Source organism: Urocitellus parryii, chromosome 8, assembly GCF_045843805.1.
Source record: "Urocitellus parryii isolate mUroPar1 chromosome 8, mUroPar1.hap1, whole genome shotgun sequence".
Taxonomy (NCBI): domain Eukaryota; kingdom Metazoa; phylum Chordata; class Mammalia; order Rodentia; family Sciuridae; genus Urocitellus; species Urocitellus parryii.
Genome location: NC_135538.1, coordinates 75,114,956 through 75,129,382, shown reverse-complemented (window position 1 = coordinate 75,129,382; position 14,427 = coordinate 75,114,956). Strand labels below are relative to the sequence as shown.

The following is a 14,427-nucleotide window of genomic DNA, read 5'->3' as shown; positions in this document are numbered from 1 at the left end:
TAGGAATTCCTTCTCTTCACAGGGGTGACAGACTCAGCGTACGTAGTAGGACTGTGACATCTGAGTTCTGGCCTTCTTCACATAAGGGACACCTTGAAAAACTAGGAGGACAAGCTGGAAAGAAAGTTCCAATGTTCTGATTGCCTACCAATAGTGGCTTTTCATAGCTTTTTTAAAACATTATTCAAGGTTTCCTTCTGACTCGAATTCACGAATGAAAAGATGAACTCAATTAGTAAAGTCAGTTGTCGCTGAAGAAGAAATTACATCTTAAGGGCAGGAAAACTTTCCCATTGCCTCCAGAAACATAGTCAATAACTAGAAAGAATAGATAAGATAGAATAATTTCTAAGAAAGTTGGTTGACCTAAATTCAAAATCCATTAAGCACAGAAAAATATGCCTATTTGTGACAACATCTGGAGTAATAATTTCATGCATACTGAGTTCTTCCGTTGAGAAAGTCACTTACCTGTGTGAGGTCAGGAATGTCACCTTTATCAATACCAACTTGCTGTGGATTTAAAAAATAAGAAATTACTTAGTGGGATTTTTTACAATTGTTTTCAATTAATGGAAGATCACCACAAAGAATAAAACCACAGCTCAATCTTGTGTAAAAGAATTCATACATAGTTATAGCTCACTTTAAACATATGCTCTTTATTGAGTTTTCCACTCATCAGAGCAATGATTTTATTAATATAGTTATGTATAACAAATTTCTAAAATTTTACTAGAATCCAAAAGTAAGTGAAAAATCAAATGAAGCATAAAATTTAAAGTATCTTCCATGGTTAATAGCAACTAAAATCTAAGAAGCTGCTTAGACAAAATTTTAATAATCATGCCTACTAAGTTCTCTGGACCCTGAATGTTTACATAGTTTTAATAACTTGTTCAGGGTATAGTTTCCATCTTCTCCTTCACAGAGAGAATCATTTATGAGAAATAAATAGATGCATTTATTTTGCCATTCTCATACAAATAATAGCATATTATATACACTGAACTTATATTTTTTGAGCAGTAATATATCTTAGAGACACATCCATATCAAAGCACAGAATGTCTTCATTTGGTGGGGTGGGTACCAGGGATTGAACTCAGGGGCACTCAACCACTGAGCCACATTCCCAGCCCTATTTTGTATTTTATTTACATACAGAGTCTCACTGAGTTGCTTAGTGCCTGACTTTTCCTGAGGCTAGCTTTGAACTTGCAACTGTCATGCCTCAACCTCACAAGCCAATGGAAGCATGCTCCACTGAGCCCAGTATATGTCCTCATTTTTTAGAAAGCTGTATGGAAATCTATATAGAATTTCCCTGTCTTGTGGTTTATTTAATGAGTCATTGAGTAATGAATTGCTTCCAGTCTCTTGCAAGCAATACTGCACACACCATTTTGTATGTGTAGAATATATTTGCAGAAGTGAAATTACAGGGTGAAAACATATGCAAACTGGTAATTTGGACAGCATGGGAGTAAGTGGGTGAAAGAGGGGGAGGGGAAGCAAATATGAGAAAATAGATTTGTAGATTTGAAAATTGCCAAAATTTTTTGTAAGTTCAAAATAAAAAGTTGAGGATAATATATCACTTTTAATTTTATCACTTTATATAGATAATGAAATTGATGCTTGAAGAAACAGAGTAGGTTAAATCAAGGTCTCCTTGAGAAATGGAGTGCTTTGATCATGCTGAAAGAAACACAGAAGCAAATGCATGAAGTAAAATCACTGGGCTCTTAAGAAGGCAATATAGCAAATAGGAGATTAAAATACTCATTTGTAGTAGGGAAAGGTGGCACATGCCAGTAATCCCAGCTACTCGGGAGGTTGAGGCAGGAGGATTGCAAGTTTGAGGTCAGCCTGGGCAACTTAGTGAGACCCTAATACATAAAATTACAAGGTCCAGGGATGTAGCTCACTGGTAGAATGCTCTAGGGATCAATCCCCAGTACTGCAACAGACAAACAAAGACCCCCAAACCATTTGTGTCTTGACTACCTTCTCCCTTCCTTCTTTTCTTCTCTTTTCTTTTCTTTTCTTTTCCCTCCCTCCCTCCCTTCCTTCTTTCCTTCTATCTATCTATCTATCTATCTATCTATCTATCTATCTATCCTTCTTTCTTTCTTTTTTTAATGGGTAGAGCCATCTTTCTTGGCCTGACAGTATTGGGATTTTGGCAAGATAATTCTTTGTTGGCTGATCTGTGCATGGTGGAATGCTTAGCAACACCTGTGGCCTCTATTCTGCAGATGCTAGTAGGATAGAGGGTGACCTTAGGGGTGACTAGTAGTAGTTACCTTTAGGGTAACTACTAAAAATGTGTCTCCAGATATTCCCTAAAGAGGAGAGGGGAGCAAAACCATCCACTGTTGAGACCAGTTGTGGATATAGAGCACTGGCCCCTCATCTCTCTGGATCCAATCATGCTGTAATTCAGCATTTCAGATTTTATCTTCTAATGACTAATGTCTGGATTTAGAGAAGTCACTGAGGCCTCCCTAATGTCATTTATATTATTATGAATGATTAAAGTAACTTCATTCCATTTATTACTATACTTTAATATCTCTTTGCATAGTGAATTTAAAAATATTAATATGAATGGTGGAAGCATTTTTAAAAATGAATATATTATGAATATCTAATACTGGAATCACTTTGGAAAAAGGTGATGTGCTTCCATTAAATGGATAATTTTGTTAAAAGATACAATGTAGGAATCCCTTGTCAAGGTTACTATTTTCACTGCCCTGAACTTTGGAAGCACAATGTGATTGGAGGGTTGAGGTGAGGTGTATGACAGAAATTCTATTACTCTCTATCTATAAACATTCTGGGAGACAAATAAGAATAACTTGTTTCTACAAAAAGGAAGAGTGTTTAGCAGAAATGCCAAACACATGTACAACAATCATTTTACAAAGTTTCAGTTATCTGCCTTAGGAGAATTCAGTGTAAGAATCTAAAATGTTGGCTCAATGGTAGAGCACTTGCCTAGGACAAGTAAGGCCCTGGGTTCAATCCTCAGCACCCCATAAAAACAAATAAACAACATGAAAATTGTTCAACTACTCTATATGATGGACAACTTACTGTTAACATTTCCTGAATATCCAATATGCATGTATGCATTGTTTGTTTTATTTCGTTTTGTGGTGCTGGGAAATAAATCCAGGGCCTTGCACATGATAGGCCAGCACTCTACCATTGAGCTATACCTCCATCTTTATTTATAGTTTTTCAATGAAATTCTAAAAGTTTTCTATGGACTATTCAGGCAAAATGTACTAACTACAAGTAGTTTTACAAAGTATGAACCCATATACCTCATGAGTGCTGTATGGTAGAGAGAAAAGGTTTGCACATCTGTTGAAAATTTTCTGTATTAACCAATCATGATCATAATCACTCAGCACTGCCTTCAAATTATGAGTAACACAACTAAAATATGAAAGAAACTACAAATGGTTAGGGTTATTACACTGTGGTCTAAATGTTTATTCTATTAAAAATAATGTTGCCAATTAGTATCCATTCTATAAAAAATCTTACTTATAATGTTCAAATAAAAATGCACTATTTATTATTCAGTTATTTAAAGACAGACTCTTTTAATGGCCTAAGTTTAGCTAGTGCTAACATGAGGTATCAATAGGCATAAATAAAATCAAATTTACATGTAAAAATTAGAGTGGACAAATAAGCAGCCCTTTTCTCATGGAGCTCTTGAGCCCAGCCTTTCTGCTGATTAGAGACGTATATTCCTCAGACTGTCACATGTCCAGGACCTTACTCACACCCAGTAACAAAGGGGAAGATTGAGGGGCATGTGTCTCAGGATTTAGTGGAACAATGAAATAATCTTCTGCTCTGAGTGCTTTGGCATAATTCTACTAGATTTATGATAATTATGGTTAAACCATGGGAAAATCATACCAAATAGACAATAAAATCTATGTAGTAGCAAAAGTAAAAATTTAAGCAGTCCTATTCTTTCTTAATGACAACCAACATCAGTAAATCCAAGAGTAAACACACAGAAACATGCTTGCTTTAGTGTATAGGTAACCTATATAAGCTCATATTTATCTCTTACTTCCTATATTATTTTTAAAAACAGATTTTCGTTCTGATTATGTATTATATGTGTTGAAGTTCAAGAATCTGCATTTTGTGATAGTATTTTGATCTCATTTGAGTGAGACAATTACTACTACTGTGAATAAATGAGGCCTGAAAGATAATGTGTGCCTTATGACACTTTTGAAATTGTGTGTCTAAAACATGTGTCCTTAGGTTATATTCTCAGAATGATAAATAACACAGGATGGCATCAATGCTCCACAACCCATGGTGTTGTATGTTTTGCTGTTGAGCCTCAGATTTACGTCACACTGCACTTTGGTTAGTCTCTAGGAATCACTTAGTTGTCATGTGAGATAGAAACCCATGGATCATCCTTCCAGAAGACTACAATAGCAATATTAAAATTTTCAAACCAGTATTATAAATTCAATAATTGGATTTTGTAAAAAAAAAGTAACAACTTACAGATAGCCTCAGGATCACAAACTATATAATTATGGTTATTATGATTAGGTATAAAGAAATAACCTAAAGAAACAATTTATAAACTTTATAAAATGAATTATCCTTTGTGTTTTATTTTTTATTGTGCATCAATCATTGACAATGTAAGGAAGGTCAGAATTTATGACTTACATGTTAAAAACAATGAACAGATTTTTCTAAAGCCAATCTAGGGTTCAGTAATGAGGAATAAAAAATAGCCATTAGGGAGGATAGAGTATCTTGCAAAGGACCATCGTGCAATGCAGAAATGATCTTATTAGACAAGAAAAATTGTAGAATCATCATTTGATTAGAAGGTTGTGTAGGTTATAGCTCTGAATAACAGGTTGGGTGAGATGACTTCTAAGGCCACTCTTAGTCCAATCACTGTGACTTGGTGGCTGATATCTTGCCAAATTATGCTTTCTGCTATACACTACAGATACATGAACTAGTAGTTTTAAAATTACATTTCCCAAAAAAGATTGATATTACTTACCTCTGCAACCTTGAGAAATTCAGATACCCGTGTCATTCTAGTTAGAAATCGTTTGTAAATTTCTAGAGCATCTTTACATTGTCCTTTCTTCATTTCAAAAAACTTTTCTATAAGAGATAAAGTAATAAGCAATTTGAAAGGAGTATTCTATTTTATTCCAAGCTTATGTTGGGATTACTACTTAAAGCTTAATGTTTGAATCAAAACACTTAGAACCAAAACCTATAATTATTAAAAGGGATCTGAGTAGTTTAAGAAAGGTGTATGGTTTAACGTAGTCATATATCTCATATGAGATTATTTAAATAATAAAAAGTTAAAGTAGAAAGATACATGAACTGTCTAAAAGGTTCAATTCATGATCTATATATCACAGTATTTAGTCTTAGAAAATAACAAATTCTTTCTAATAACAGCCTCAAATTTTCTGACTGTATTCTACAGCATCCCTATTTTATTATCAGGTCATTATAAACCAGTAATCAGTCAATCAATCAATCTATCTATCTATCTATATGTATATAGTAGGTTGATAATCTGTAAATCTTTCTGAATTAAAGAATTCTTTAAATTTTATGTATTCTATATAAATTAATAGCTGCTTTTATGGGTCAAAAATGATTTCTTTCAAACATTATAATGTATTTTTATTATAAAATAGAGGTTTTTTTTAACCTTTTTTATTGATTCATTTTAGTTATATAAAACAATAGGATTCATTTTGACATAAACACAAAAGCATAGAATATAATTTTCTCTAATTCAGTCCCCAGCACTTCCTCCTCCCCCTCCTTCCCCACTCCCATCCCTCTACTCTACTGATCTGTCTTCAATTTATTTATAGTTTTAAAAAAATTAGTGTCTTGTGCAAAGCCACATCTGCTGAGGGCCATTACCAAGTAGGTATGACGCATCAAAATCTCCTTGCCAGGGTACCCCATGCTGCTTAGGACATTCGATGGGACATTGCATGTATGCTTTAGTAAGATGACCCTGCTCAAGGTGATGGAGGGTGGATCCAGGTTTGAGGAAGTATCCTGCAGGTTTGAGGAAGTATCCCGGTCCTTAGGTTTAGGGTGTTCCTGGTTTAAGGCGTTTCCCAGTTTAAGAATATGGGTTTTAGGGAAGTTGAGGTTGAAGATTATGGCTGCTGGGATTAGGGTGTTCCTGCTGCTTGTTCCCTTTGAGTTCTCGTGAGATTAAAATGGGATTTGAAAAAAGCCTCGTGGAGTAGGATTGGGGATCGGACATATTGGGAATTGCCCCTGAACACGTGTGGAAGCTGGTGTGAGATCCGGAATAAAGAATTGCTGTTTGAACCTACAAAGCTGTGTGGTGGCTCGTGATTCTGTGCCAAGCCGAGACATTGGCACTTGGCATTCGGCACACATCAATGTATATAGCAGCTCAACTCACAACAGTTAAGCTATAGAAACAACCTAAGTGCCCTTCAACAGACAAATGGATAAAGAAAATGTGGTATATATACACAATGGAATATCACTCAGCCTTAAAAAAGTATGAGACTTTGGCTGGTAAATGGGTGGAGCTGGAGACTATCATGCTAAGTAAAATAAGTCAATCCCCAAATCCCAAAGGCTGAATGTTCTCTCTAAAATGCAGATGCTAACGCACAATAAGGACGGGGGAGGGAAGAACAAAGTGGGAATGAAGGGTAGGGGGGGATAGGACTAGAAATGTCAGTAGAATGAATTGGATATAACTTTCCTATTTTCCTATATGGGATACACAATCAGTGAAACTACACATCATGTGCAACTACAAGAATGGGATGTTACATTCCACTTATGAATAATATCTATCTAAAAGAACAAATAAAGAAATAAAAGTAGTATCTTGTGGATATACTTGATACTGGGGTTCACTGTGCTATATTCATGTACGTACATCTGCAAGTTTGAAGTTTGGTCAGATTCATTCCATTGCTCTTCCCTTTTCTATCCTTCTTTCCACCCCCTCAATCGCCTTGTTCACTCTACTGATCTTTCCAAAATAGAGGAGTTTTATGAATAACATTTGGTTTACCAAACCTGTTATGACTTTGCAGCCTATAATTCTATCTTTTTCTCAACCTTATAGACTGAAAAATGATAGAATTACTTCACTTTTCTCTTTTGCACTTCCAACACTAGAATTCACAGTCATTAAGTTAGCATAGCTCTGTTATAATTGCAGTATGAAAATGTGTTTTTCTCATCTATGTTTTAAGGAAAACCAGCACTTTATTCATTCAGTCAATAATTATTGACATTGTAGATGGCAACACAGCAGAGCAATGAATTATAACTGATGGTCAAGTATCTTCTTTATAAGTCCAATATTTTATATTTGCAAATGATTAAACACATGCTACTTTTATAGTCTTTCATAATTGGGAGTTCTTTATGTCATTCAATATGTAATTTTACTACCTCAAAGTATTTTTAATTTTCTCAAGAAAAGTTTAATAATATATAATTATGCAAAGAACTAATTATGTAGGACAGCTACTCATTACCTTCTGTTGACAGTCTTCAGGTAATTTTACTTTTAACACAGACCTCCCCTGTAGGGTATTTAAGGGAAGCCAAAAGATCAAGAAAAGAAACACTCACTGTTTTTTACTTGTTAAGATTTGAGAGAGAAGTGAGGTTTTCAAAAAGTGGCTAAATTTGAGGATATTTTCTTATTTACTCTATCCTGTTTTCCCAATGCTATCAATAGAATCATGACACTATAAGAAATCTTTTTTTTCCATATAAAAATTTGAAAGTAAGAACTTATTATGGAAAAATATAATTTTCCCTCTCTTTATAAACAATCTTCACATAAACAATTTCATATATCTAAATTACTTTTTTACTGTAATCTAAATTTATTTATTTGATCTTCAAGCAGTGACACAAACTGAAAAATCTAGATTTCCCTTTAGAACTAATGCATTAGGGGCTAGGGATGTAGCTCAGTGTGTAGCATGCATGAGCCCTGGGTTTGATTCCCAATACATTAAAAAACAAAACAAAGTAAAAAAAATAAACAATTGCATCAAAATAAAAAAAAATTTCTCTGTCTCCTCTGGATTTCTATATTTTCCATGGTAGTTAGGATTTAGAAAAAAAAACACATTAAATCACTATAGCTTCAGGTTATAATCTCACAGCTGTTTCTATAATAGTGGTAACAACACAGAAAGACAACTTGTACTATATACTTATATATGCAAAGCTTGTACTATATACTTATATATGAGGTTCCCTTGTTCTCAGAGACCAGGGTAGGATCTAGAGAAAGTACTTCTTTTACAGAAGGGATAGGTCACCCCAAAATGACACTCTATATTTCTTTATACTGAAGATAACATATCTTTCAGTATTTGAAATGATCACATTTGACCTTTGTAACATGAATATTTGCAAAGTTCTGATAAATCTCCTTTGCATATTAGTATTAATTTTTGAAGGGTAACCTAGGAAAGAAACCAAATGTAAAGGGATCTCATTCTTGAGAGACAAGCTTAGATTTTTCCATTATTACTAATGCCTATTTGTCGGGAATGTTTTTCTTGGAAGTAAGTTTCATGATAGTGATAAAACATTTGTGAAGATTTGTAGCATCAAAACTGATCCTAACATTACCTGTAAAGTACCGGTCAGGAAGTCCTTTATTAAACTAACCCACAAAATATTTATAAGTTTAGTTTCTAGCACTATCTGGTAAACAAAAAACATAACAGTGAGGATACTCTCTTGCATATCTGTGTTCTAGATAAGTTCAACAAGAGCAGCTTGACAATGCTGAATGAAGGCAGCACCTCACCACAATGTTACAAGGCAAGAACACATATTTCCACCACTTTTGAAAAATCTTTAATAGAAAAAGGCACAACTTTCCTCCCTTTGTGCTAGTAGCCAGTAGACTAACATTTTCAAGTTACATTTAACAAAATGTCTTGAATGGTTGGATATGGTGGTGCACTCCTGTAATCTCAGTGACTTGGGAAGCTGAGGCAGGAAAATAGAAAGTTCAAGGCCAGCCTCAGCAACTGAGAAAGACACTCAACAACTTAGGGAGACCCTGTCTCAAAATAAAATATAAAAAGGGCTGGGGATGCGGCTTAGTGGTTAAGTGCCCCTGAGTTCTGTCCCTGGTACTAAAGGAGGGGGAGTCTTGAGTGGTTATTATTCTCCTGTTTTGTGCGTAGGGCATTTCTGGGGTTGAACATAGGGCCTTGCCCATGCTAGGCAAATGCTCTACCACTAAGCCACACTGTCAGCACTTGAATTGTTATTATTTTAATGTAAAGAGAAACTAACTGCATTCTTAACACCATCTCTCTCTCTGAAGTCTTCCTAAAGAGAAAGTAGAGTAGAAGATCTTTAAGTAGCTGTTCAGGACAACACTAGAGAAGAATCACATGACTGAACATGTTTAATTGCAAAGACACTAAATCCATGTTCCTGAAGCAAAAATGGCAATAAAACAAGATGAGAGAATTTTTTCTGACTGGCTGTGGATTTCAGGAAGATGAGTAACTCAAAGATAACTGATGTTTCAGGTTTAAAAGACTAATTATATATAAACAGAAATAAGGAGATTAGGAAGGGTAAGTTTAAAAGTTCAGTTTTAGATACTCAGAGTTCTAGGTAAGAACACAACATCTAAATTTAAGTGTCCACAAATACTAAGACATGCAAAACTGAAGTTCAGAAGAAAGGTAAGAACTACAATAATGGATTTGAGACTCATCAAAATAGAGATAATAGTCATGTGTGTGTATGTGTGTGTGTGTGTGTGTGTGTGTGTTTCCCAATGAAAAATATACAGAAAAAGCAAATAAGTAAATGGCTAGAAGTGAACTTTAGCAAAAGCTTTCATTTATAAGTGGGAAGGAGAAGTAAGTGTAGCCATGAAAGATAATAGGAAAGTCTACTTTATCTGATTTACTGATAAACTCTAACCTGATACAAAGATATATTTGGTTTTAAACTTTGCATGTAGGGCAAGAATTGTTATCCACTAAAGATAAAACCTTTAAGACCACTTTGATGTTGATGATTGGTGCATCAGACCTTCATTCTCTCTCTGGATTCTTCTAAAGCCAGGGTTTTGGGTACAAATTTAGCACTACAAATGAGACAGACCTGTGGGAGATCTGGAAGCTAACACTGAAGAGACCTTCCTTTTCTGTGCCTTTTCAGCTATTGCTTGTGATAGGTTAGATCATCAACATGTGAAATAATTCTCCAACAGCATTTTACTTTCTACCCCAGCTTCTTGAATTTTTTTTTTTTTTGTGGGGAGACTAGGGATTGAATTCAGGGGCACTCAACCACTGAACCACATCCCCAGCCCTTTTTTTGTATTTTACTAGAGACAGGGTCTCATTGAGTTGCTTAGTGCTTCGCTGTTGCTGAGGCTGGCTTTGAACTAGTGATCCTCTTGTCTCAGCCTCCAGAGCTGCTGGAATTACAGGCATGTGCCACTGTACCCAGCTGGCTTCTTGGATTTTGAGGAGTAATGATTAAAGCCACAGCCACTTGATATGACTCCTCAATCTCTGCATTATAGCTTCAAGTTTCATTAAATTCCTTTCTATTTAGAATATTGGGAGCAGTTTCTGTTTCTTGAATAGACACAGTATTTGGTACCTGAATTAGATGCAGAAAACAGACTTTCAAATTGTCAAATTGGGGTTAGATATATAACCCAATTAGATATGAAAGTGATCATCCCCTATGTCTAATGGAAAATAGGATCCTTAAAGTCCATGCTCTATACAGGGGCAAGTCAATTATTTAAATTACCACCTAAGTTTTTGTGAAATGAGCAGTTGGAATGCAGCTTATCAAACCATGGGATAGGAACCACAACAGGAACAAGGCAAATGGAAACACGGAGTGGACAGCTGCTCAGGTCTCCACTGGAGAGCTTCAAAAAGAAAATGAAAACACAGGACTTTAAATTATTGGCTTAAGGCAAGTTCAGACAAAGGCACTCCTCCCCTAAAATAATCTTATCTCTTGCAGCCACAGGGTTGTCATAGCTGAAAGTCAGACAGGAGTCTGATCTTGTGAGTTACTGAATTATTGCATAGGTGGGAAAGTTCCAGACAGCCTTACTGTGGTCTCTCTTGTGAAAGTTAGGGTGTTTATTCAGAAAAAAAAGTGGGGAGGGAGTACTTGTCTGAATCTAGCAACCTTAACTTTAAGGCAAAAATCTGGAGAATTAGAATGGATTCTAAAGCTGCTAGGCAGGAAAGAATATTATATTAGATTTTAATGTAATTAATAATTATCAATTTGGGTGAACATGCAAAAAAGTGTGGGTTCAAATCTCCCGCATCTGATAGTGGCTCTAATTATAGTGGTTTCCAAATTGAAGTCCTCAAGCCAACAGGAACAGCATTACTTGGGTCCTTATTAGGAATGCAAATTCTTAGGCCCCACCTCAGATCTCCTGGATTAGAAATTCTGAGCCAGGTCCAGCAATATGAGTTTAGTGACATCCATATATCCTGATGAAGGTCACTGAACACTGCTGAATGTACTTTTTCCAGGTCTTCAAACAGGGACCTTAATCAGATTGAGTGTGCATATAGGAAAGGGACATGCCCAATTTTGTTTTAAGACTTTTTCCTTTTTTTTAAAAGTTTTATCGAAATTAAATGAACATGGACAGAGATTTTCCAGATGTGCCCTGACTCCACACATGCATAACCTCACCCATTATGAACATCCCCTACTCTACTATATTCTGGAGCAGACTATAAAAAATTGGTTTAATTTTTCATTTAAATGTTTGATAGAATTTACCAGTGAATCCATCTGGGGTTTTTGTGCTTTCTATTTTGGAAGGTTGTTAATTATTGATCCAATTTCTTTTGTACATTATAGCCTATTTAGATTGCCTATTTCTTATTGTGTATATTTTGGCAAATTGTGTCTTTTGGGAAATTTTTCATACAGGTTATTAAATTTGTGAGCACAGAGTTGGTCATAGCATTCTTTTATTATCCTGTTCAGGTCTGTAGGATTTGTAGAGATGTCTACTTTTTATTTCTGATATTAGTAAAGTAACCTTCCTCCCTGCCCCCTCTTTTAGTTAGCTGGCAAGAGACTTGATCTTTTATCAATCTTTTCAAAGAACCAGCTTCTGGTTTTATTAATTTTCTCTGTTGATTTTCTGTTTCTGATTTTATTGTTTTGTGCTCTAATTTATTACTATTTCTTTTTCTTCTTACTTTAGATAATATGCTTTTCTTTTTCTTTTTGCCCAAAGTGGAAGCTTAGGTGAATAATTTTAGACCTTTATTTTTTTCTAGTAAATGCATTAAATGCTATAATTTTTCCTCTAAGTGCTGCTTTTACTGAATCCCACATTCTATGATAGGTTTTTAAAAAATATTTTAAAGTTGTTGATGGACCTTTATTCTACTTATTTGTATGTGGTGCCAAGAATCGAACCTAGTGCCCCATGCATACCAGGCAAGCATGCTACCACTAAGCCACAACCCCCAGCCCCCATTTTATGATAGATTTTGTTTACATTTTCATTTAGTTCAAACTATTTTGGAATTTCTCTTGAGATCTCTTCTTTGACTCATGTGTTAATTAGAAGTATGGTGCTTAATATCTACCTATTTTGGGATTTTCCCGATTTTTGTGGTTGTTTTTGTTGTTGTTACTGATTTCTAGATTAATTCTATTTGTGACCTAAAAGCAGACATTATATTATTTATATTCTTTTAAATTTGTTAAGATGTGTTTTATGGCCCAGATTTTTATCTGTCTTGATGAATGTTCCATGCGAGCTTGAGAAAAATGTGTTGTCTGCTGCTGTTGGATAAAATAATCTGTGGATGTCCTTTATATTCCATTGATGTTGTTAAGTTTAAATACGTCCTTACTGGTTTTCTTCCTAGGGGAATCTGTCCATTTCTGATAGAGTGGTAAAATCTCTAATTGTACTAGTGGATTCATCTCTCTCTCCTTGCAGACCTGTCAGTTTTTGCCTCATGTAGTTTGATGCTCTGATTTTAGGTGCATACACACCAAGGACAGTTATATCTTCCTGGATAATTGACCCCTCTGTCATTGTGAAATGCCCTTCTTTATCCCAGGTTCCACAACTAATCCAACCTGAAGCTACATGAGCTTCATTCTATGAGATCTAAAGGTACTCAAAATGTTTGCAGCAGATTTAAATATTATAGAATGCCTCTGAAATGCTCCAGTATAGGCCTCTTGTGCTATAGAGCACAGCCACATCTTCAGATAGCCACTCCTTTGGAAAAATTGTTGTTGGTTTACTTCTAGAGACTTAGATTCTGATCACAGAACTTTAAGTGATACTCAGACCTAAAGTGGGTGTTATTTAATATACAAAACCATAAAGGTAAATAAGTACAAGTACACTCCATTATTAAATGGAAGTTTTAGTAAGAGATCAGTTTTAAGGAGGTCATGAATCAGCAGGTAGGTTGTATGAACAGAAAGTTTATCTTCCCAGTGTAACTACTCTCTCTTCTATATTGCTGTTTTGTCCATTTCTCCCTCAAATCATACCTATGGCCTCTGGGGAGCTCCTTATGACCAGCTTCTGAAGAATGAAAAATTCAAGTTTGGTTTAGAGATGGCTCCTCATGCTAGAACCAGCTGGAAGTGATCTGATGAATCATATCTCCACAAAGGGATGACCTTGACAGTAGAAAGAAATCTTCCTACTAAATTGAACTTTCAGCAGTGTATCCAATTTTCTACTTTATGTCAAAGGAAAGCTGACAAGACACATGGAACTACATCAAATCAATGATTGACCTGGATGACAAGGGACTTGGAAAAATTAAATTGAAGCATGGTGACAAGAAGGTTTGGGGAAATGACAGTGGATGGACCTTCAGAATAGATAAATAGCACAAGATTACTTTTATCTCATGTGAATGCAAAACAAACAGGCTCTCAATAATCAGAGATAAGAGAACACCATAGGAAGTGGCCATGATGTCAGAATTGGAAGTTGTGAATAGGCTGAATGACACAGGCTTCCCACCCCCAAGGCTGATAATGTCTATCATTACCACTGAGTTCTCAGTCAGCCAATGCCCAAGATCAATGCTAAGCTTCCATCATAGCATCCTAGTCCAGAGAGACAGCCCCCTACCAAAGAACAGGTTGATGACTAATTCCTTTTACCTGAGAAGACAGTAGCAAACTCTCTACACTGAAATATCTTAAAAATGAATGTCCTTCTCTAGTCCACATTGCTCTGCTAGCACCATCATCAGTGGACATATTCAGTATCATGGTTTATTACACAACACTGCTTCTGCCAAGGGTCACTTTACT

The 14,427-nt window shown here is 35.4% G+C and overlaps 1 protein-coding gene across 31 annotated transcripts in view; it reads right to left on the bottom strand.

Moving 5' to 3' along the window:
• Snap91 (synaptosome associated protein 91) overlaps positions 1-14,427 on the bottom strand; it is a 120,279-nt gene that overhangs the window by 58,649 nt on the left and 47,203 nt on the right. For 24 of the 31 annotated variants that reach the window (XM_026410528.2, XM_026410531.2, XM_077802166.1 and 21 more), the window contains exons 7-8: positions 5,084-5,190; positions 472-513 (exon numbers count right to left, since the gene is read on the bottom strand). In XM_026410528.2, the coding sequence (XP_026266313.2) occupies positions 472-513; positions 5,084-5,190 (149 nt within the window). The remainder of the gene's footprint in view (positions 1-471; positions 514-5,083; positions 5,191-14,427) is intronic. The other 7 variants (XM_077802172.1, XM_077802174.1, XM_077802177.1 and 4 more) reach the window with 1 other exon arrangement.